The 26,172-nt window shown below is 44.0% G+C and overlaps 1 protein-coding gene across 4 annotated transcripts in view; it reads right to left on the bottom strand.

The window, feature by feature from the left end:
• Positions 1 to 26,172, bottom strand: part of KCNT2 (potassium sodium-activated channel subfamily T member 2) — a 391,255-nt gene that overhangs the window by 257,981 nt on the left and 107,102 nt on the right. For all 4 annotated transcript variants that reach the window (XM_075616937.1, XM_075616935.1, XM_075616938.1 and 1 more), the window contains exons 2-3: positions 10,307 to 10,386; positions 1,087 to 1,186 (exon numbers count right to left, since the gene is read on the bottom strand). In XM_075616937.1, coding sequence (XP_075473052.1) covers positions 1,087 to 1,186; positions 10,307 to 10,386 — 180 coding nt within the window. The remainder of the gene's footprint in view (positions 1 to 1,086; positions 1,187 to 10,306; positions 10,387 to 26,172) is intronic.

The following is a 26,172-nucleotide window of genomic DNA, read 5'->3' on the forward strand; positions in this document are numbered from 1 at the left end:
CCCGGTAGACAGACAAGGGAACTGTGGCTGGGAGCAGGGTGTCTAGGAAGACTCTGACAATACCCACTGTCCTCTCCCATGAAAGAAAGGCCTCAATTTTTTGAACAATACCTGTTTTGTAGGTCAAAAGAACAGAAGTATAGAAATGGCTCCAAAGTAAAATTATATGGGAGACAGCAGAATTCGCACTTACTGTACTCACTACTACTACTCATCACTGCATCATATTCCCTGGTCTCGTGTTGGTCACTACAGAGATTATAGGTACCTTTTCCTCCGCAGTTATTTTACTTTGGTGCCAATTCTTTGCTTTTCATTCTTTTGACCTATAGAACATTGTTTAGTTAATTGCTAGTAACAGTTTTAATTAGTATTAGTATTCCTAGTGCATACAAATAGGGTTTTTTCTCTCTCCCAAACCTTCTGTCCCATTCATGGCCTCAGTTGTTAGAACCAATGATGCATCTACCTATGTGATGATGGTTACAAATGTGGCATGACTAGGGCTCAGATCCACGTCAGAATTTAGCCATTAGCCTTTATTCCCATCCATAGGAGTGTGAGCTGAGGCGTGCTAAAGCTTAGTACCCTTTTATGGATCTGGGTTTAGATGCTTCAACAAAGCATCAACTTTTCTTTAAAAGACTAGGCCACATTTACTAAATAGTGGTGCTCCAGAAAAACCCTTCCTTCACCTACACCTGAATAGGATCTAAAGGGCCATATTAACAAAGCAGTGCTGCAATATGTTGAATGTCTTCAAATTTGAAGCTGTAGAAGGTATTGGTGTTTTTTGCTACACAAACATGTTATAGTGAGAAAATAAACTAGTTGCCAAAAAAAATCTCCACCATACAGAGTACATCACTTACAGTATAAAGAACACGCATGAGCACATGCCTGTCTCAGACAGGTCCCCAAAGCTACCTTATCCCTTAATCCCATGCTGTGTGTTCCCTGCAGCCGGGGATTCTGGGTAATGACATGCAAATGAGCACTCACAGTGCCATCACTTTTTGCTTCCATCTAAAGTGTGTTAATGTTTCCTCCACGTCCAACATGAAAATAAACCCCATAAACTATTACCATCCATCTCCTTGAGTGGGATCATCCAACAAGACTCGCACTATATACAACATACAGCTGAGAAGTTTCAGGGAGAAATTGAACAGCCGAATTCTAAGACCTGCAGAAAAAACACAAGACATTTTCCATTGCATTCCACATTACAATGTACAAGGATAGGTCCGGCCTGGCTTCATGCCAATTTAACTCCATATACCTTTCCTCTCTTCGTATACGACATTAAGCTACCATGTTACTATCTATTTAATAAGTCCCTAAATGATCTAGCAGGGGGAGATACATCTAACATGGGAGATACATCACTGCTATAAAATGACTAGTTATTTGGGGGGTTGGAATCAGGTCTTCTAGAGCTGAATAGTGCTGGGAACCCTCCAACCCAGGACAACGTGTGTAAGTAACTCAAGAGCAGAGGGGATCCCCAGAGTTGAAAATGTTCTGGGGGTCCCCCGTCGCCCCCCCACCACCCCCTCCCCCCCCCCCCATTTTGGACAGGGTTTCCATGTTTTTTTTAATGGAGTGATGCTGTGAGATTACAAATAAATAAGTCATAGAACTCAGGGTCCCCTAATACTGATCCATCACATATTGACATCTGATATAAAGCCCAAAGTGAGGGTGCACTCCCAGGTACATCATGTGTAATTCTTAACTGGAACAATTACCGGTTCATTAGAAAAACATTGTATGTAAATAGACTCCTAAAGATCTCTTAAGGAAACAAAAGGATCGACCCCAGGGGTAATTTATTCCGTAGTCTGGGACAAAATAAATAAAAAGGTGGACATGTTGATGGATGAATAGACGTTTGAGGTACCACGACTGAGGTAACTGGATTGTGGCTATGTATAAATTACTAAAAATAAATCAATTGAACTCAGACACCTGTGTCGGTAATTTAAAGTGAATTTGAGTTGTTACTGGTAGGTAATCATTTAATTTCTTATGTATTTGTTAAACTTCCTTAAAAATATTTAATTACCTTTTCACTTTTAATTCCAGTGCTTCCTGGGTTGAAATGAAGTTTCTAATTCTTTCTGGTCTGTGTAATCCTTATCTAATCTGCTAATTATTGTTCATCCACTTTATCTATTTACCAAAGTATGGCAGGTTCATTGATTTACACAAGATACATTTCAAAAAGCGATTAGAGTCTGGTCACAAAATATATTACATTGAAAGACCCCAAAGCATTTGGTTACTAGTACTTAGACATTACAAGTTTAAAAACATATATTTCAAAATACTTGGTGGGTTAAAAGGATGTTGCAATCTACATTTTAACCCACTAAACATGCTGCTTCCATTATATTCAATTTTGTCTTAGGTGGGACTGCTACATTGAACTGAGAACATACAGTTAGGTCCAGAAATAATTGGACACTGATACAATTTTCATCATTTGGGCTCTGTACGCCACCACAATGGATTTGAAATGAAACAACCGAGATGCAATAGAAGTGCAGACTTTCAGCTTTAATTCAAGGGGTTGAACAAAAATATCGTATGAAACGTTTACGAATTGCAACCATTTTCATACACAGTCCCCTTATTTCAGGGGCTCAAATGTAATTGGACAAATTAACACAATCATAAATAAAATGTTAATTTTTAATACTTTGTCGAGAATCCTTTGCAGGCAATGACTGCTTGAAGTCTGGAACGCATGGACATCACCAAACGCTGGGTTTTCTCCTTTGTGATGCTTTGCCAGGCCTTTACTGCAGCTGTCTTCAGTTGTTGTTTGTGTGTGGGTCTTTCTGCCTTAAGTTTTGTCTTCAGCAAGTGAAATGCATGCTTGATCGGGTTGAGATCAGGTGATTGACTCGGCCATTGCAGAATATTCCACTTCTTTGCCTTAAAAAACTCCTGGGTTGCTTTCGCAGTATGTTTTGGTCATTGTCCATCTGTAAAGTAAAGCGCCATCCAATCAACTTCGCTGAATTTGGCTGAATCTGAGCAGACAATATATCCCTATACACTTCAGAATTCATCCGGCTGCTTCGGTCTTCTGTCACATCATCAATAAACACTAGTGACACAGTGCCATTGTAAGCCATGCATGCCCATGCCATCACACTGCCTCCACCGTGTTTTACAGATGATGTGGTATGCTTCGGATCATGAGCCGTTCCAAGCCTTCTCCATACTTTTTTCTTCCCATCATTCTGGTACAGGTTGATCTTGGTTTCATCTGTCCAAAGAATGCTGTTCAAGAACTGGGCTGGCTTTTTTAGATATTGTTTAGCAAAGTCTAATCTGGCCTTTCTATTCTTGAGGCTTATGAATGGTTGGCATCCTCTGGTGAACCCTCTGTATTTGCTCTCGTGAAGTCTTCTCTTTATGGTAGACTTGGATAATGATATGCCTACCTCCTGGAGAGTGTTCTTCACTTGGCTGGATGTTGTGAAGGGGTTATTCTTTATCATGGAAGGATCCTACGATCATCCACCCCTGTTTTCTTCCGTGGATGTCCAGTCCTTTTTGTGTTGCAGAGCTCACCAGTGCGTTCTTTTTTTCTCACAATGTACCAAACTGTTGATTTGGCCACTCCTAATGTTTCTGCTATCTCTCTGATGGATTTTCTGTTTTTTGCAGCCTAAGGATGCCCTGTTTCACTTGCATTGAGAGCTCTTTTGAGCGCATGTTGTGGGTTCACAGCAACAGCTTCCAAATGTGAATGCCACACCTGGAATCAACTCCAGACCTTTTACCTGCTTAGTTGATGATGAAATAATGAAGGAATAGCCCGCACCTGTCCATGAAACAGCTTTTGAGTCAATTGTCCAATTACTTTTGGTCCCTTGAAAAAGAGGGAGCTACATATTAAAGAGATGTAATTCCTAAACCCTTACTCCAATTTGGATGTGAATACCCTCAAATTAAAGCTGATAGTCTGCACTTTAACCCAATATTCATTATTTAACTGTAACTTGAATTTATTTTGGTACACAGCCAAATTAACAAAACTTTTATCAGTGTCCAATTATTTCCGGACCTAACTGTAGGTACAGTATGTGTGGTCCGCATCAGTACACGTATCCACTTAATACATGAAGTTATTATAGTTGCCTGTTTTTAACCTTTACATTGCCGTTATGATGTTCCAGATACGTCATGGGTACTAGCAAGCCACAGGCCCTATTGACGTTCTAGGTACATCATGGGCCAATGCTGATTTGCAGTTGCCTCCGCTTCCATTCCCATGAGCTGGGAGACAGGGGTCGGTCAGGTCATGTCATCTCTTCAGCAGCAACCACATAACCGCAAAGGCCCCAGCTTTTCCATACGGAAAAGCCATTTATATCAATGGCGTTATCTCAAAGTGATATATAGGGAACGGCCCCCAACACCCCATGTCTGAGTCTGCCTCAGATAACAATCTTCCTGTTCTTGCTGACAAGAACGGCTGTCTCGGTCTCTGGTGCATCATTGAGTGCATCGGCTGCAGTCCGTAAAATAGGAGAGACGTCATGGGGAATCATTCTTGTTAAAAACAAGTGACATGGAGATGTTGTTGCTAAGGATTTAAGATCAACAACAACATCGCTGCAAATGTTTCTTTGCTTCTGCTGTCCAATAAATGGAAGGATGAACTCGATGGATGAATCAGGATGTGTTGTACCTTTTCAGTTAGATTATAGAAATGATATGTACTGCCCCAACTACCTGGCAGCCTTTTACTGCAGAGCAAACACTGCAATAGAGTCAGATGGCAAACTGAAGTGTCTGAGGCCTATTCTAGTAGCTCCAAAATGTGACAAACCGCTTCTCAAGTGCACTTTAGAAGTGTATTTGCACGCGTTGCTATTCTGTACGCCCTTCTCGCATGTCCAATACGTATCTAAAAGGCTTGTTAGAAGCGGTTTCACTCCAGCTCTGCCAATCAGATCGCTTAGTCAAAAAAAGGGGGAAGATGGAGGAGGGGGGAAGGGGGAGGAGGAGGAGGGGGAAAGGGGGAGCAGGAGGAGGGGGAAAGGGGAGGAGGTTGGGGGTAGGGGGAGGAGGTGGGGGAAGGGGGAGCGGAGAAGGGGGAGGAGGAGGGGCGAAGGGGGAGGAGGTGGGGAAGGGGGAGTAGGAGGAGGGGGGAAGAGGGAGAAAAGGCATATTAAGCAGGGCAACTGAACCGTGTTTATTTCAGCTCCGGGGACCCCCTCGTTCCTGTGGTATTTACCAGAGAAGGTGTGGGTGGTACATGGCTGCAGTGAGGAAACGGCAGAGTTATGCTGTCCTGGGAGAAGCAGGAGCCAGCAATGAATCTCCACACACTGCAGCCTTGCAGTCACATTTTTAGATCCTCTCAGAGTTGGGACTTGGCGTCCGCCTCACTGATTTTTAGTATCAGCACGTCCGTGATGTCAGCGGTGTCTCGGTTATTAAAAAAAATGGAAAACTTTTCCGTTAAAATGCCATATCTTCAGGATAAATCCCCCAAATCTCATCTAATTTATAGTGAATAAAAACACATTTTACAGAGATATGCCTGGGTGTAAAACCTTCCGATAATATTTATCATGTTTTAATAACAAATATCAGAGCATTGTATCAGATTTGATCACCTACCAGTAACATGCTGCTCTACAATAAAGATTTTAACCTTTTCGTTGACAGAAGAGGTTTATCAGAAAAAAGTAATCAATATCGATTGACAGATAATTGTAAATCAGGACACTGGAGCAGAGGTTCCCAACTCCAGGCCCTAAGAACCCCTAAAAGTGCAGGTTTAAAAGACATCCCCCTTGATCACAGATGGTTCGGTCAAAAGGATCGGGCCAGCTGTGCTAGTGAGAGGATATCCTTACCCCTGTTCTAGTGAGAGGATATCCTTACACCTGTGCTAGTGACCGGATATCCTTACCCCTGTTCTAGTGAGAGGATATCCTTACACCTGTGCTAGTGAGCGGATATCCTTACCCCTGTTCTAGTGAGAGGATATCCTTACACCTGTGCTAGTGAGAGGATATCCTTACACCTGTGCTAGTGAGCGGATATCCTTACACCTGTGCTAGTGACAGGATATCCTTACACCTGGGCTAGTGAGAGGATATCCTTACACATATGCTAGTGAGAGGATATCCTTACACCTGTGCTAGTGACAGGATATCCTTACACCTGTGCTAGTGACAGGATATCCTTAAACCTGTGCTAGTTAGAGGATATCCTTACACCTGTGCTAGTGAGAGGATATCCTTACACCTGTGCTAGTGACAGGATATCCTTACACCTGTTCTAGTGACAGGATATCCTTACCCCTGTGCTAGTGACAGGATATCCTTACACCTGTACTAGTGACCGGATATCCTTACACCTGTGCTAGTGGGAGGGTATCCTTACACCTGTGCTAGTGACAGGATATCCTTACCCCTGGGCTAGTGACAGGATATCCTTACACCTGTGCTAGTGAGAGGATATCCTTACACCTGTGCTAGTGAGCGGATATCCTTACACCTGTGCTAGTGAGAGGATATCCTTACACCTGTGCTAGTGACAGGATATCCTTACACCTGTGCTAGTGAGAGGATATCCTTACACCTGTGCTACTGACAGGATATCCTTACACCTGTGCTAGTGACAGGATATCCTTACCTCTGTGCTAGTGACATGATATCCTTACACCTGTGCTAGTGAGCGGATATCCTTATACCTGTGCTAGTGACAGGATATCCTTACACCTGTGCTAGTGACAGGATATCCTTACACCTGTGCTAGTGACAGAATATCCTTACACCTGTGCTAGTGACAGGATATCCTTACACCTGTGCTAGTGACAGAATATCCTTGCACCTGTGCTAGTGACAGGATATCTTACACCTGTGCTAGTGAGAGGATATCCTTACACCTGGGCTAGTGAGAGGATATCCTTACACCTGTTCTAGTGAGCAGATATCCTTACACCTGTGCTAGTGAGAGGATATCCTTACACCTGTGCTAGTGACAGGATATCCTTACACCTGTGCTAGTGACAGGATATCCTTACACCTGTGCTAGTGACAGGATATCCTTACACCTGTTCTAGTGAGAGGATATCCTTACCCCTGTGCTAGTGACAGGATATTCTTACACCTGTGCTAGTGAGCGGACATCCTTACACCTGTGCTAGTGAGAGGATATCCTTACACCTGTGCTAGTGACAGGATATCCTTACACCTGTGCTAGTGACAGGATATCCTTACCCCTGTGCTAGTGATAGTGAGCGGATATCCTTACACCTGTGCTAGTGAGCGGATATCCTTACACCTGGGCTAGTGAGAGGATATCCTTACACCTGTGCTAGTGACAGGATATCCTTACCCCTGTGCTAGTGACTGGATATCCTTACACCTGTGCTAGTGAGCGGATATCCTTACACCTGGCTAGTGAGAGGATATCCTTACACCTGGGCAAGTGAGCGGATATCCTTACACCTTTACTAGTGAGCGGATATCCTTACACCTGTGCTAGTGACAGGATATCCTTACACCTGTGCTAGTGACAGGATATCCTTACACCTGTGCTAGTGACAGGATATCCTTACACCTGTGCTAGTGAGAGGATATCCTTACACATGTGCTAGTGACAGGATATCCTTACACCTGTGCTAGTGACAGGATATCCTTACCCCTGTGCTAGTGACCGGATATCCTTACACCTGTGCTAGTGTCAGGATATCCTTACCCCTGTGCTAGTGACCGGATATCCTTACACCTGTGCTAGTGACAGGATATCCTTACCCCTGTGCTAGTGACCGGATATCCTTACACCTGTGCTAGTGAGCGGATATCCTTACACCTGGGCTAGTGAGAGGATATTCTTACACCTGTTCTAGTGAGAGGATATCCTTACACCTGTGCTGGTGAGAGGATATCCTTACACCTGTGCTAGTGAGCGGATATCCTTACACCTGTGCTAGTGAGAGGATATCCTTACACCTGGGCTAGTGACAGGATATCCTTACCCCTGGGCTAGTGACAGGATATCCTTACACCTGTTCTAGTGAGAGGATATCCTTACACCTGTGCTAGTGAGAGGATATCCTTACCCCTGGGCTAGTGACAGGATATCCTTACACCTGTTCTAGTGAGAGGATATCCTTACACCTGGGCTAGTGACAGGATATCCTTACCCCTGGGCTAGTGACAGGATATCCTTACACCTGTTCTAGTGAGCGGATATCCTTACCCCTGAGCTATTGACAGGATATCCTTACACCTTTGCTAGTGACAGGATATCCTTACACCTGTGCTAGTGAGAGGATATCCTTACACCTGTGCTAGTGACAGGATATCCTTACACCTGTGCTAGTGACAGGATATCCTTATACCTGTGCTAGTGAGAGGATTTCCTTACACCTGTGCTAGTGACAGGATATCCTTACACCTGTGCTAGTGATAGGATATCCTTACCCCTGTGTTAGTGAGAGGATATCCTTACACCTGTGCTAGTGACTGGATATCCTTACACCTGTGCTAGTGACCGGATATCCTTACACCTGTGCTAGTGACCGGATATCCTTACACCTGTGCTAGTGACAGGATATCCTTACCCCTGTGCTAGTGAGCGGATAGCCTTACACCTGTACTAGTGAGAGGATAGCCTTACACCTGTGCTAGTGACTGGATATCCTTACACCTGTGCTAGTGACCGGATATCCTTACACCTGTGCTAGTGACCGGATATCCTTACACCTGGGCTAGTGACAGGATATCCTTACCCCTGTGCTAGTGACCGGATATCCTTACACCTGTGCTAGTGTCAGGATATCCTTACCCCTGTGCTAGTGACCGGATATCCTTACACCTGTGCTAGTGACCGGATATCCTTACCCCTGTGCTAGTGACCGGATATCCTTACACCTGTGCTAGTGACCGGATATCCTTACACCTGTGCTAGTGAGAGGATATCCTTACACCTGTGCTAGTGAGCGGATATCCTTACACCTGTGCTAGTGACAGGATATCCTTACACCTGTGCTAGTGAGCGGATAGCCTTACACCTTGAATGATAGAGATCTTTGAGGACTGGAGTCGAGAACCACTGCTCTAGAGCAGGGGTGCGCAATCTTTTGGCACTGTGCCCCTCTGCCAGCTCTGCCTCCATGTTTGTGCCAACCCCCACCTTCCTACAGCGTCAAATTACGCCGTGGGGGTCATGTGACATCACGTGACCCCGCTGCATCACTATAGCACCGTGTCGTCTGAGTCAAGGTAAGAGATACTTACCGAGGCCTCACGCGGTCCCTGGCATTTAATTTAAATGCCTTGGGGAAGAGTGCGGGGCCTCTGTTAGTGCCGCGCCCCCTAAAAAAAAATCATGCGCCCCCAGTTTGTGCTCTCGAATGCCCTATTGATGTACCCGGAACCTCGTGACAAATATATCAAATGGACATATGGAGGAGACAGCACTCAATGAAAAAAATAAAAGTGCAGTGGGAGTGGTGCAGAGGGAGCAGGGGGTCATCAACCGTCCCAGGTAATACTAACAAAAAAAGGTAGTTCCCAGCACTCAGTGAAAAAATAGTCTGATGATAAGCGCAAATAAGAACATTTTAATATGAGAACATATCAGCACAATGAGATATACATTGTATGATGTGGGAGTAATCGCAGAAAGGAGATGACAATTACTTGGTCCTTAACCATTTTGTTCTCCTGCGTGGGAACTGAATCGCGCTACTTTCTACCCGTAAATATCACGGGAGCCGGCGGCTCCCCGGAGCATTTCTCCGCTCCAAGGTCCAACTGCTTCCCCTCCTGGCAAAACCCCAAAAAGTTAAAAGGGAGAAAAGGGGGTTCAAAATTTTTAGACCTGGGGAACAAACCGCTTTAAGTTCACAGAGGCCCCACGTCGGGGGGGGAATGCTTGTTTTCTAGGTCAGGGGTGCTTAACCCCAGTCCTCGAGTCCTCCCAATACAGAAGGACAGGTTTTCTGGATATCCCTGCGTCGGCACAGGTGGCTCAATCAGTCCCTGCTTCAGCACAGGTGGCTCAATCAGTCCTGGCTTTAGCACATATGTCTCAATCAGCCCCTGGTTGAGCCACCTGTGCTGAAGCTGGGATATCTGAAAACCTGACCGGTGGGGAAGGGGGGGGGGGGGGCTTGAGGACTGAAGTTGAGCACCCCTGATCTAGGGGATAATCAATTTAAACACTCCATCGGAGTCCCCACTTTTGTTTCCAACAGCCGTGAGGCCAGCCGGCCCTCGGAGAACCATTAACCTCAACCCATCGTAGAAACACATACTTGATCTTTGGTTTTTGATGAAGAACAGCTTCAGTCTCTCTTTAAAGGTGTTTTCGTTCACATAAAATTCAACTTGCACTCTGGGGAGAAAAGAAAACAATTGAAGACGTCACGGTATGTTTTTTCGAACCGATATTTTAAGGGACACCCACGCGCCCGCAATGAACTCACGGATAATGAAAAGTCTGATTTCAAGTGGAGAACCAGAAATAACCCGTAAAGTTCTTCAGAACTCAAAGGGCATTTCCTACAACTAAAATCCAAGAGGCAACATCCCAGAAACCAGTATCTGTCGTCTACATTTAGCATAGGTCAACTTAATGGACGTTCTGTATGTCTTTTGTCAACCTCATCTTATTGATTTATTTAGAAAATGTTTTACCAGGAAGTAATACATTGAGAGTTACCTCTCGTTTTTAAGTATGTCCTGGGCGCAGAGTTCTAATGACAAATACATGGTTATAAATACATAGTTACAATGAGTGAAAAAGGGTATACATTATATACAAGACATTGCATGCACAGTTAAAGATCATATATATTATAGGCGTATGTAACAGTTACAGAACAGATTAAAATGTGAGACAGCTTTAGTTTTGAAAGAATTTAGACTGGCTAACACAGTTTAATTTGGCCTGTAACTGTCATCTACTACAATATGTAACTAGATTACCGGATTTTGTTCCCGTTGGTCCTATTTGGGACTTCCCCTTTAAAATGAAGAGATAAAAGGCTGGCAATAATAATTAGTGATTGTGATTAAAGCTAATGAGTTATAAAGACAATGATAATGAATCCCCTATACGGAATCGCCCTTAAAACCAGCTGTGTCTTAGTTTGATCGCTCCTACACTTACTGCTCACCGAACAATAATGCTGATTCTCTGTACTAGAAAGTACATTATTATTGCTTCTACCAGGCGAATTATAATCAATCTTAGTTAAGTATATCTATGATGTGCAGTGCATCTCCAAAAAAGCCTTTTTATACAAAACATGTCATTAGAGAAAAACTGGCTAGGGATTGACTTCAATGGGATAGTCCCTGCGATAATGCCCTGATCGGCACTATGCCATGAGCAACCCTCAAAGACATGGAATTACTGCAAAGAAACCAGTGACATTGGTCGGTTGCTTACAAATAAATTGTCCGCTATGTGGCACTGGCCCTCTGACCACTCAATGGCACAAGTACCTGCAATATTGCCGATCTGTCTAGTTTGAGAGGGGGTGACCCATTCGCTGCTTGATGGAACTACAGCTGTATACGCATTGATTTGACATTAGTCACACCTTCATCAGGCCAGGGCCATTGGTTCCTTGGGATTGTCCTTTTATATGTCCAGACTAATAAAAATAAAAGAAATAAAAGAAGCAAGATATACAGAAATAACCTTGAACCTTCGAGTGTCTCATGACACTGCCACCAGGTCGTGGGGTCTGGCGCCCCAGCTCGTGTTTCTAGGGGAGATCCCCTTTTGCGCTAAATGGGACCTGGCCAGAGCAGGGTTGGAGGAGGACTCACTCCTCACATCATGAGATAGTGTCACTCGATCGCTCCGGCCCCTCCGGCACACAAAGGGTTGAAAGTTTCTTCTGAAAATCCCTTTTGTTTTACATAACCACTCTAAAGACGTCAACTCTTACACATGTTGTGGGAGCACCACTGATTCTGAGTCAGTCTCACTGATGTTTAGTAGTGTCATAAACTTCAATGGAGTCTTATTGGTAAAAATCAACACTTTTTGCAATATTTGGGGCCAAAAGCCTTAATACCTTATGATTTTGGTCCTTAAACATTGCCATCTCTGTATTACTTCCTAATACAAATAGTCATTGACCTTTCCTGTGCCCCAGTGACATACCTAGTACAGTACGGGCAATGATATGCCAGAGACATTTATGATGTACCAAGTATGTCAGAGACACTTGTTCATTTTCACCTGGAGTGATTACATGACCCAGAAGCATCTGAGGTTTGATAGCTCTCTAGTGCTGCCGAGCCTCTGGCATTCTAAAGATTAACGTACAAGTGATCCTCAGCATTACAGATTACCGCATTGGCCCGAATAAAGTATGGCCTCACACATAATACGACCCTAAAGTTTTGAAGATGTTCTACATGAAAAATAAAAGGTGATAGGCTGTGCATATAATATGAGTACAGTTGTCGGAAGGACATTTTTAGGAAAAAAACATAGCACTATATGCGGGCCAATACGGTATATCCACCACACAACAGCACCTGGTTGGGGGGTGAAAATGGTGATTGTTGCTAGTGCACTTTTCCTTTGTCACCACTGCCTGTCTCACTTCCAATCTGTCCCTCTTTACTCCTCTCCATTCATTGCTATACCCGCAAGTTCCACCAAAGGCCTAATAAGCCAGTTTGTGCCAAATCCAAGACCTCCAGCTACCCCGATTAGCTTGATTTAAGTATGTGTGTGTATCAGTGTATCTGTGTGTGTACTGTATCAGTGTGTATATATGTGTATCAGTGTGTATGTATTTTTCAGGCTTTCTTTATGTGTGTCTGTGTGTATGTATCAGTGTCTGTATGTATATCTTTGTGTTATTATATTCACTGTGTACGGTATGTACAGTATGTATGTATGTATGTGTCTGTATGTGTATCAGTGTTTGTATGTGTCAGTGTATCTGCACTGTATGAATATCATTGTGTTTTTTTATTCAGTGTGTATGTATGTGTTTTAGTGTGTTTGTGTGTGTATCAGATCAGAATGCCTCTGTATATCAGTATATATATATATATATATATATATATATATATATATATATATATATATATATATATATATATATATATATATATATATATATATACACACACAGTGGTTGACAAATCACCAAAAATCTACTCGCCACACAAAAAAATCTACTCGCCACCTAGTACCAAACGTGTGCTGCTTGGGCCAATATTTACTCGCCCGGGGGTTAAATCCACTCGCCCGGGGCGAGCAAATGTATAGGTTTGTCGAACACTGTATATATATATATATATATATATATATATATATATATATATATATATATATATACTGTATATATATATATCTAATGTGTGTGTGTGTGTATTGGTGTCTGCGTGTTAGTATCAGTGTGTATCAGTTTGTCTGCAAGTGCATCAGTGTGTATATCAGTGTGTCTGTGTGTTGATCAGTGTAACTGTGTGTCAGTGTTTAGTGAATTACATTAACATCACTGAGCATCAATGTAACAGCTACAGTATATGCAGTGTGTAAGGGGTTAATTCTGTGTACGCCAAAGCCACCACTGTCCCTTATATTTAATTACCCTCCAAATCTCCAGTACTTAGATCCCAGTAACATGTGCAAAGTCACGCATGGCAAATCCCACGGTATATTGAGCTCCGAGTACAGGAACGAGCAGCAGAGAGAGCCCTTCAATCTCGTTTATTCCTGGTAAAGTGCAGATTACAGCTGATTAAATCCCTGCAATCGCCTCTTAAACACCTGCCCTGGTGTTTCCATAGAGCCCGCAACAATTATGATAAATAATTTTTCTAATTCCTACGAGGTATAAATAAATGACAGAAAGAAATCATTGTCAAGAAAAAAATAACTAGTCAAGAATATCGGCCGCTCGGCGAATGTTCACAGGGTTAAAACTAACATCTCGTTAAGACTAACAAAGTATCTTAAAAGGACAATAACATCATGTATGTATGTATGTATGTATGAATGTATGTATGAATGTATGTCTTTATTTATATAGCACCATTAATGTACATAGCGCTTCACAGCAGTAATACATGTGATAAGCATATAAATAACAAATAATACAAATAACAGGTCATGGGAATAAGTGCTTCAGACATAAAAGTAACATTTCGGAAGAGGAGTCCCTGCTCTGAAGAGCTTACACTCTGATTGGTATGTAGGAAGAACGTACAGATACAGTAGGAGGGAATTCTGGTAAATACGTCTGCAGAGGGCCAAGCTTTATGTATCATGTGTATAGTGTTAGCCACGGTGCTACTCTTATGCTTCTTTAAACAAGTGTGTCTTAAGGTGGATAGAGAGGGTGCTAGTCGGGTATTGAGGGGAACCATGTTAAACCATTTCTTCTACGTGAAGAGCATAGTGTTAATTATAACATTCGTTAGTGGTAATGATATGCAAATGAGACATTATAACACTGCAAAGCCATTGTTAAGCCACTGTTATAGCCACTGTTAAGTCCATTAAAGTTAACGCAGGGACTTAGCGTGAAGTTAGTTACTGTATGTCATACATAAACTTGGCTTTACTCACATCCAGGAGTTGACATAGGGTTTTTACAGGGTCTGGATGGGGGTAACCCCACAGTGAGGTGATATAACTAATATAACGTTATTTCCCTCTCTCTCTCACCGGGAGTTAAACCTCTATTTCCGGGTCTGGATGGGGGTAACTCCACAGTGAGGTGATATAACTAACATAGCGTTACAGTATTTCCCTCTCTCTCACCATGAGATAAACCCCTATTTCCGGTTCTGGGCGGGAGTAACACTAAGACATACTTACTGTCACGTTACTGGAAGATAACACAACATTATGGTACAATAACGTGACGGCAACCCCATGCTAATGACATGTAGAACAGACGTTATTTTAGCATGTACCGTATTTCCGTGATTCTAAGACGCGCCTCTTTTCTCATTTTCACATGTCTGAAATTGGGATGCGTCTTAGAATCAATGTTTAAAAAAAAATAAAACAGTCTGCAAGGGGGCGCTGCTGGAGCAGCCGCAGCGGGATCTTCACAACGCCCAGCAGCAGCACGGAAAACCCCTGGCTCTGATCACAGCCTCCCCCCGGTGACTCTCAGCAGAACCGGTAACTGCAGGAGGTACAGAGGGAGCTCAACAAGATTGTGAAAGATAAGGTAAGTATTACATGCTCGAATGAATGAATAAATGAATGACGTGGCTTACAACCCTAGTGCAGCTTCCATAGTGCTGAGTATAAAGTTGTAGTGTAGTGGAGTGTAGTATGGTGCACATATAATGTAGTTTCCCTCCCTACCCCCCCACCCTCCATTTTTTTAAATTAAATCAAGGGTGCGTCTTAGAATCGATGGCATCTTAGAACTGAGGAAATAGGTTAATTAGATCTGAAGGGACCATACATTTATACAAATTTTAATTAAAATGGCTAGGCGAATCATTGGGGCAAATTTGCATCTGCAGCGGATCGGTCGGTCAGTCCCTTTGGTTTGTGGATTTCAGTGGATCAATCTCAAAAAGGGCAATTTGTGTTTTGCAGATTTTTCATTATTATTACCGATACACTAGGTGAATTTCGCAACCAGCGGACGGATTTGTAGAATCCAATCCGCGGATTCAGTAATCCATTGCTTGAATTCTTAAGCATCCCCCAACAAGCTGCTGAATTCGCTGATTGGATTCTACAAATCCATCCATGGACTGTATCCAATGACATTTTTTTGATAAATCCACATGGATTGAAACCGCCCAAATCCGTATGCAGATTTAACACCACAAAACCTATTTGGGGGGGAAATGCGAGAAAATCAGAAAATCTGGGAAACGGATTTGAGTGGATTCGCCCATATCTACTGATAAGCCCAACTCAATGTGAGTAAACCTCAAAGAACCTTACTTCATTATAAGAACTGTTTTCTAATAACATAATTTGTAGGCTGCATGGAAAACCGCTCTGTTCAGTCTTGTGGAGTGAGAATAATTAGCTTGAATTCCTGTCCTGGAATAGGATTGTCTATTTTTGTTTCCCCATGTTTCCTCCCACCCTTTTTGCAGCTCTGCCTGCTAGCCTTTATTTCAGGGGTGGGGAACGTCAGGCCCGAGGGCCGTATAAGGCCCTCGAAATCATTCGGTCTGGCCCTGCTAAGGCAACTGCTATAACCGGGGTCGCGCTAATTTTAAAAATGGCCGCCGCGCGCCCGATAGGGAGGAGGTGGTGTGAGGCGCCGGCAGCCCTACACGATCCCCAGCAGCCACCGTACTAGCCCCAGCGATCCCCCAGCAGCCACCGTACTTCCCCCGCACCAGTCCCCGCACTTCCCCCATGCTTCTCCAGCAGTTCCCCCCGCACTTACTCCAGCATCCGCCCTACACGATCCCCCCGAGCAGCAGCAGCAGCAGCAGCAGCAACTACCACAGGTATGGGGGCGGGGTTCTGTGTGCCTACATGCCTGCTGTGTGCCTGCCTGTCTGTGTCTGTATGGCCCGCGAACGATGTTATAAATATCCAAATGGCCCTTGGCAGAAAAAAGGTTCCCCACCCCTGCTTTATTTGGATGTACAGTAAGCTTTCCCTGCAGCTTCACTCCTAGTGCAGGTGGGAATGGATACATTTAGATACTTCCCAATTCTCCAGCCTGCTAGAAGTTGGTTGCCGTGACAACCCCTTTATTCCCCTGGCTAAATGGACTTTTCCACTCTACCCTGTCTGTATTCACAGGTAGTTTAGTCATGTCCCTATTCCTGTGTGACAAACATTACACACTTCCTTTCTTACACAAGCTACTGAGTGAGTATTACTATTCTTACCTACTTCCTTGCAAAGCAATCCGTTTGACTGTCCCTTGATACAGAAGCACTTCACATAGAGAAGCACTCTCTACTTCACATAGAGAAGCACTCTCTACTTCACATAGAGAAGCACTCCCTACTTCACATAGAGAAGCACTCTCTACTTCACATAGAGAAGCACTCTCTACTTCACATAGAGAAGCACTCTCTACTTCACATAGAGAAGCACTCTCTACTTCACATAGAGAAGCACTCTCTACTTCACATAGAGAAGCACTCTCTACCCACACAACAGCCACAAGAACCTTTCCATTTCTGTAACTCCCTCAATACAGTTAAGAAAAGACAAAAGGACTTGTGCTTTCAAAAGGGGGATGAGTTCAGCTACCTGGCCATACTTATATCTACAGTATATCTTATATCTACTTATATCTACAGGCCTTCTTTGACAAAGGCCCCTTGCGGCTGAAACGCGTCAAAGTACCTGCTGTGCTGTTTTTTATGTGCCAATAAACTTTTTTTGTACCCAGTACTTTGCAATTTTGGTCCCACGCTTTCTTCCAAGGCAGTTGCACCGCCACCCACAAACTTTCTGCATTATATATACAGTAGCATATAACCCTGTGGCTACATAATAGTTCCCATGTGGACAATCTGCTCCAGGCCTTGGGAAATAAAAATTCCAGTTAAATTCAAATAAAAAGCCAGGGAATAAAATAAGTTTGACAATCTGCTTTAATAGCTTTCTATTTGAGCTTCATTTCAATATAGTGCATATTGGGAATGTACCTTGTTAACCCAATGAAACATATTACGGTAGTTCAGTGGGCCCTATGTCTTTATTTCTCCTTGCTTCTGGTAAAATACTTTTTGAGACTGAACTGACCACAAACTACTAACCGAGAAAGTAAGCAGTGTTAATCAGAGTGTTAATAAGAGCTGTGCCCAGTGCAGGCGCTGGCTAGCCTAGTTATTAGGAAATTCTATTACAAGAGGACTGATGCAGAGGACACCGTAATTGTCTTCTAATTGCTTTGCAGAAGTCACTTATGCAAAGACGTGATGAACCAGTATCTAATTATTTCCTCTTACAGTGAAAATAAAGATTTTCCTACCCCCGGGAAGCATATTATTTCTCTTAGCACAGTGGGGAGCAAATGCCGTTTGAAAGTGTCAATCTGATTGTATTCAAATAATCCTTGTCTCACCTCCTTGCCGAAATAAATATTAATGTTTAAACAGCCGCACTAATTCTGTTTGCATCCGGCCTATTCTACATGGGACGTTTGCTGACCGTGGGGCTTCTCAGATGTTGAGAAAAGGAAACGCAATTTGGAGCTGCTTTTGACAGCATACTTTTGTGTGGTTCGCTAACGTTTTGTCTCAGTTTTTAAGAAATATTAAATTATATATATTTTTTTAATTACGAGAATATTATAGGACAGGGGGGGGGGCTAAACTCCCGTCCTCAAGACCCCCCAACAGGTCAGGTTATGAGGACATCCCAGTTTCAGCCCAGGCGGCTCAATCAGTGGCTCAGTGAAAGACTCAGTCACAACCTGACTTGTTGGTTGGGTTGCCAGGTGTCCAGTATTGGACTGTCCTGTATTTGGATGCTGTCCAGTAAGAAGTTATAGGTAACACTGGACATGTATGTGTCCGGTATTACCTCTGTGGGCATAGTGACCTGATCGGCTTGGGGGGCCACGGGATTTCCCAGAGCAGGGCAGCTGCTAGGGGGCTGGTGCGGCTTCCTTCCTCCTGGTGAGGTGCTGTTGGGGTAATGCGGCCAATCAGGACAAGGTGTCAGGAGCCTGGAGGTGGGGCCAAGGAAAGGAGGAAACAGCATGGAGCGAGAGTGTGCATGAGACATGCTCCTTTCACCATTGTGTCCAGTATTTTTGGAGAAGCCACCTGGCAACCTGACCAGTTGGGGCGTTTTGAGGACTGGAGTTGAATACCACTTTTATAGGATCACTATATGATTTCTGCCGTATCCCAGCCCTGATCACTGCAATGTTACCATTGCTGAAGCATTCTTTGTCCAGTTAGGTAGAAAGGGCCTTCCCAATTAATTAATTGATTCAGGGCTACTGCATAGAAAGCCCTATTGACTTCAATAAAACCCAAAGACCCTATAAAATGTAGAGAAATGTATTGATACCGTGAAAAAAAAAAAGTGTGAATGACATGCAAACTATATGAGAAAGGGTCTCAATCTCTTGCGCTTCTTGCAGTGAGCGACACCGCGTCCCCATGCCCGTTATATCCGGGCGTCTCATGGAAGTTTGCAAAAGCTGAGGAGTTTATTTAAAATTTTGTTCAACTACTTTCGATGGCGATTTCTGCGCACGCCAGAGCCCAGAAATCTGTATGTAGCCGATAATCAGAATTATCACGTGTTGAGTGAGACAATGAGGTAGCCGTGAGTTCATCTCGTTACGCTAAGAAGGGGTCTTTGTATGATACATTTATGGCTGTATAACTGATGCATTGTTCTGCAAAGAGATGCAGTTATATTGTAGCAACATGCCCATTGGAACCAATAATAAAGAAAGGAAGTGAAAATGTTTATTCTCTGCCCTGGTGTACAGAAAAGAGAGAGCCTTGCGTCCCTGTTACATTTAAACAGGTAATGACCCAGAGATAACACACTTAGACCAAAAAGACCATATTTAAAGAATGTAAGTGTTAAATATATAACATAAAGTCACGTTAAAACTAAGGTTATATCTTCAAAGTCCAATAACATAATGTTAATTATAATGGTTGATAGTGAAAATTACTGGAGACGGAAATTATTTGATCCGCGGATCAGTCTCAAAAAGTGTGTGTATGTGTTAGGAAGTGTGTGATGGGACTCATTTAAATCTACTTTGCCCAGCTATTAGCATCTCTCCCAGGGTACCTCAGGTGTGGTCTCCCCTCCCTCTCTCCCCTCCCTCTCTCTCCCCCTCTCCCCTCCCTCTCTTTCCCGCTCTCCCCCCCCTCTCCCCTCCCTCTCTCCCCTCCCTCTTTATCTCCCTCTCTCTCCCCTCCCTCTTATCTCCCTCTCCCATATTTCCCAGGTATCCCAGGGGTAGCCATTTTGTGTGCATACTTGTCTCTCCATTTGTTGTTTGAAGGTGTGTTTGAGGGGATATATATATAGGGTTCAGGACCTCTAGTAAATGAAGTCTCTCTCATTGTTAAGTTTGTGCGTTAACCATACCGGAGCTATGTGGATACGGCGCTGTTACAGGGAACGCCTCTTTCGCATATCAGTAGCACTACCATCCGTTATAGTAACGCAAGCGCTCGTTATGCGCTGCATTAGTGAGCTTTGAAGATCCCCGTTGGCACTTAACGATGTATTAACTTAAGTTAACAAATCAATAACGGTTACTTTGCAGTCATGTCTAAATTAAACAGTTTAAGAGTCAGTGAAAAAGACGATTATATACTTAGTATGGCAAAGAAATCGTTAAACAAAGAATAAATGTGCAGAGGGGACTATACTCCTAACGAAATATATGATTACCCAAATGATGATATGAGAAGTGAAACAGATAGAACACGCCCAGCTTGTGTACGTACAAAGTCTATAGAAGAAGCTGTTCTCAGCTCCTGAGATACTCACAGGAAAAAGTGCAGGGTTTTCATTACCTTCAGGAAAAACAAAATGGTGGTTGAAATCCCCCACATCTCAAGGTCACATGGCCGGGGCAACTGGGCCTATATGCCACCACAAAGGCCCCCGGGCTGAAACGCGTTAGATGATCCTGCAGCTGTACCTGTCTGTTCAATAAACCTTCTTGAAGTCACCACCCACGTTTACCCTGTCCTGTTTATTTGGCTGTGCTCCGCGATTTCTCCTGCTGCTGCTGGAGGACTTCATACAGTTTTATCTGTTGGACTGCACGCCGCTGAGTCGCCGCCCATGGAGGGGAGAGCTGCCGGTCACGTGACCACCCTACAGCATGCTGCCTGCACGCCGGAGCTAACGGCTTCACTGCCAGGACTAGAAGCTCAGCTGGCGTGGAACCTCACAGCCCGCTCTCATCATACAGTGAGGAGGACACCGCCGGTCGCGTGACCGCCCCACCAGACTTCCAGCTGCGGTGGGGTTGGCGGTGCAACGCCACGGCCAGAGACGCTGAGGATAAGATCCAGACGCTGAGGATAAGATCCACACTTCACTACTCCCCACAACCGTGAGTTAAGCAACATTTGGTGCCCTATGCTGGGCCAGCTGCTTTCACAAGTTTCCTCATCACTATCACACTATTCTGGCAGCGACTCTTTCATGGACTCTGATGCACCTAAGGGATAATCTTTATTATCCAGTTCTCTATATGCCACCACCTTAAGTTAATGGCAACCAACAATAACATAAACAATATTTAATAAAATGTGTTCTAGGACATTTGGTCGGAGCCGTTTTGCCGCCACTCTCTCTGCAGGGACATCTCTCCGTGGCCACTTCGCCACCAAGGTAAGTCCCCTAACCTTACCCCTTACCCAAAAACCCCTAATACTAACACTACCCCCTACCCTAAAAACCTTAACCCCGTACCCTAATCCCCTACCCTAAAATCTAACCTTTTACCCTAATCCCCTACCCTAAAACCTAACCCCTTACCCTAATTCCCTACCCTAAAAACCTAACCCCTTACCCTAATCCCCTACCCTAAAAACCTAACCCCTTACCCTAAAACCCTAATCCCTAACCCCTTACCCTAAAAACCTAACCCCTTACCCTAATACCTTACTACCCTAAAAACCCCTTAATTTAAAACCCTTTACCCTAAAACTTAATCCGATGCATTTACCCTATACCGTTTAACCTACCCTAAAACCCCTATCCTAAAACCCCTATCCTTAACCCCTTATCCTAACTACTAAAATCCCTTAAATTAACTGACCTTGTTGGTGAAACAGCCGGCGGCCGAGTGTCCAGCGGCGGAGGCAAAGGGTCCCTCTGCAGCCACCCTCTGTTGGAGACTTGGCCACGGCGAAGTGCCCGCACCCAAATGTCCAATTCCGAATAAAGCAGACGCGCATCAACATCACATTTTAGCAAAATATAACACATGGATTAACCCAGTGACCCGGCCAGGCTGCTCCGCCATCGTTGTAAGAGCCTGAGGGATATCCTCGACTTGTACCCTACATCGCCACTAGCCGCCCAGACCACATGGCCCGTAAAACCCCATCACTGGAACGTCACCGGGCGTGACACTGCCTTAATTATAACATCTAATAAGAGGTAGAAGAGAAGAGGAGCACAGCTCACAGCGTCCACGAACGCAGAAAAATAAGGGCAACTCCAAACATGGGATAAAAATATATATTAGCCTTTAATAGTCAGCTTGGCAATACTACAGGACCACGCACCCCCTGGACACCGTAGCAGTGGACATTCAGTGGTGACGTCAGCGGAGGAGTTGATCGTGCATTCTCCGGCAGCAAATTTCCACGGAGCATAGAAGTTGATCCTCCCTCAGCAGCAGACGTATTGCACCCCATGGCGATCGGTTAATTCGGCAGAAAAGACCTTTAAACCATTGTACATGTCCTATTCACTTTTGGTGAGTAGGATTCCAATTTTTACCAAGGCGGAGCAAGCTCAAAGATCATTTGGTCTAGTGCAGAGGCACTTGCATATTTTAATGTAATGCATTGTATTTTACTGTTCATTTTTAATATTGTGTAATAAATTGCTCTTTTCATTTATAATCATATTTTTCCCTGGGTAATGCACTATTGCAGGCTTTCTGCATGTTTTGTCTTTTTCTTTTCTCCTGAGGTTATCGGTTAAAAGAAGAATCTTGTTCCCTATCCACTCCACATCCTTGCCTCAGCGCCAGAGGAGGTTGCTTTCTTCCATAAATCTAAGTTGCTTAAAAAAGGCATTATAGAGCTTGTACTCCTTTAGCACTCGCCATACCGGAACAATTGAATAGGGATACACCAATTGCTGCTGGGTATGATCCTGGGGTTCATTCTGTTGTATGAATAGATTTAATAAGAGGAAGACAGCGGTCCTGGCTGGTACCAAAACGCGTAGGAGGAATATGTCAAATTCAATAAATACAGCTCTACAAGTGACCCGCTGTCTTCCTACTGTGGCCTAGTGCCCCTGGCTATAGCCTTTCCTTTGGCCCTAATACTATAAGTCCTGACAGGAACAGGTAGTGTTCGGGTTAAACTCCAGCACAGGGCCTAGTTTGCCATTGCAGCCTGGATGGATACAATGTTACTCTATCCAGGTGCAGGTCTCCCGGCAGTTGGAGTGTCATACCTGACAGGGTACTGACTGGGTCACATGCCAGTGGTGTGATGCCTGTCAGTACCTTGACCTGCCTTGTTATGGGGCAGGGTTACAAACCCCTGGGTATAAAAACTGTCCCTCCACTAAATTGTGTATGTTCTGTCCTCTCCCTCTGAGGAGTGGGAGCTACTCCAACTCACCCCATCAGAGGGTGAGGGGGCTAAGTATGGGCTCTTGGGTCCTCAAGCTCCCAGGAAAGAAGGAGGATGGAGTGGCTGAACTACTCAAATAAACACAGTTGCACCATCCGCTGCCTATGGTGTCTTGATGGTAAAGAGTGCATGTGGGGGAGACCTCTTGAGTCCCAGACAGAATCCCTGCAAGCTGGAGGCGCTGCACCAAAGAGTGAATTGCTAAGATCCTGTCCTGTTGAATTCCCTATACCATCCTGCAGAGCACTCAGCCTGCTGTTACCACACAGGTATACACCACTACACCAGGGCATGGGGCACTTATCCGGGAAGAACAGATCTCCCTGAGGGGTGGGGGTGGATAAGGGTGTTACACTACTATTAAATCTAAGTTGCACCAATTTCAGGTATGTCTGCGTCTGCCCGCGATGAGAGGAGGGATTTATGGAGTGAGGAGTTAGGGCGGAGTTGGTTTTTTAGCACAGAATACTAGCCAGAGTCTACGACAGTAGAAATACACCTTAAACATTTGTCGCGTTTCGGACAGAAAAAAAAATGTTATTTTTGGGATGCAACTGCATCAGGGCAAACACGTACATCCTGATACATAGAGCCCAAAGTTTGGAATCAGCTGCTCATGAGAAGGACGGAGCTACCGCGATATTTCCCCTGTGGGAGCACGCTGGCGAGTTGACTAATATTGGCTACATCTGTACACTTTACCTGTGAGCACATTCACATGTCTCAGACAGGTCTTTAACCCTGCATTTCCCCATTGTCTTTTAGCATACAGTGCTTCCACCGCAGCAATTCTGGGAATTGACATGCACATGAGCACACAGTGTCACCTTTCTGTTATGTAACTAATGCTGCAGAGTTATAGTTCTCAGGCAGTTTTATGATAATCTGCACTGTACGATAGACGTATAATAGGGCTCCAGCGAATAAATATATTTAGTACCTTTATTAAGTCATTATTATGACACTCTCAGATTCAACTTTGATGCCTCTTAAATGTCAAACTCATTTTCCAGCGTGTTGGGCTTTTGATGGTAATTTTATCTGAATGTTAAAAGTGATCTTCCCTGTAGCGGAGGATAAGAAAAGCAGTGGTACGGTGCAAATGTAGCGGTGGCTATTGCTCCCACCGACGCGTTTTGGTGAGATATTCTGGGATATTCTGCGTTATTGTCGCCATTCAATCCTACGGAAAGCCTGTGCTGTTCTGTGTTATCAGCGGGGGCAGTAAAGTCTGCTACCTGTGTACAGAGCTGTTTTTTTTTTTTTTTTTTTTTTTTTTAAATAAGAAATTGATTTTGCCTCGTCTTATCTGGCCAGGCGAAACCCTGTGTTTTTGTCATTGATTTCAGCTTTTGTAAAGGGGTGGGAAGGTTTTAGATTGCTGTTTGTATGTAATACATCATTTAAAAATCAAAGAGTGGGAATTAGAGGTGAAGAAAACTATTTAGTGTCCTGGGCATCTAAATCCTATGTAACTCCTGAATAAATAATTGCCAATGTCAAGAAAAATGGGTAGCCAGAAGATTCACCTTTTCATTAATAACATTTCAGTCATGCTTTTATTGTTACATATTACGGGCTATAGGTCAAACCTCAGGAATCAGCTTGATGCTGTCAAATCGCTAACAAGAGTCATTTATCCTGTTTAAACAACACTGGATGTGTGCGATCTACAGTGTTTCTTCGTGCGTGTGTGCAGATTTGTGTACTGGTATGTGTGTGTGTGTGTGTGTGTGTATGTACTGTATGTACGAATGTATGTATGTATGTGTATATATATATATATATACATATATATATATATATAACTGGCTATGTATCTTAACCCAGGCTGTGCTCAAAGCTGTGAAATGAATGCAGCAAGCTTAAGCTTATAGGGGAACCATATTATATGGTTTTGAAGCAAAAGGTGGCACTGTGTGTAGGGTTGCCAGATGGCTTGTCCAAAAATACTGGACACAATGGTACAAGTTGCGACCCCCCCCCCTCCAATACATATATAAAAAAAAAACACCTCCCCATTACATATAAAATATACCCCCACCACCCATATCCATATCTATATTAAATATATCCCTACCATCCCAATACATATAAAATATACCCCCACCACCCATATCCATATTAAATATACCCTCACCGCCCCCCCACATTGTACTTTACCTATCTCCTGCAGGACGCAGACAGCACAGGAATGTCTCTGGCCCGCCAGGGTGTGGACTCCGCCCCCGCTGTCCTCTGGTTGGCTGTCCTCTCCTCCAATCGGGGACAGCACACCAACCCTCCTTGCTCTGCCTGGCCACAGTCCCGGCCCGCCCTCTCATTGTCTCCGCCCGTCCTCTCAGCACTATGCCGCCGCCCTCGCCACTGACCATGCCAGCCCTCGCACATTACAATGGTAATACCGGACACATAGGTGTCCGGTATTACCTCCAATATATATACTGTATTATATATATACTGTATATATAATTTGGAATTGGAACTCTGGGGGAATCCCTCACCCCCGTGTTGTCTGGCACTGCCTGTGTTATTTACGCCGGATGATGTCACAGACGGTCTCAGACCTCAGACGCACACTCACTCTGCACAGCCATCTCTCAAAGCGTTTCGCGGCAGTAACTCTATTTCTTCAGACACTCCTGGCGCAGCAGAATTAGCACTGCGAAAATAATATATACAGTATGACCAGATTTGTTTTCCATAAATGTGAGGCCAATCTGTTTACTAGCTGCATGCTCCATGTAGGGAGCACTGCAGGTTCTATGTGTCGGTATACAGCTGCATGCTCCATGTAGGGAGCACTGCAGGTTCTATGTGTCGGTATAGAGCTGCATGCTCCATGTAGGGAGCACTGCAGGTT

Source organism: Ascaphus truei, chromosome 10 (assembly GCF_040206685.1).
Source record: "Ascaphus truei isolate aAscTru1 chromosome 10, aAscTru1.hap1, whole genome shotgun sequence".
Classification (NCBI taxonomy): domain Eukaryota; kingdom Metazoa; phylum Chordata; class Amphibia; order Anura; family Ascaphidae; genus Ascaphus; species Ascaphus truei.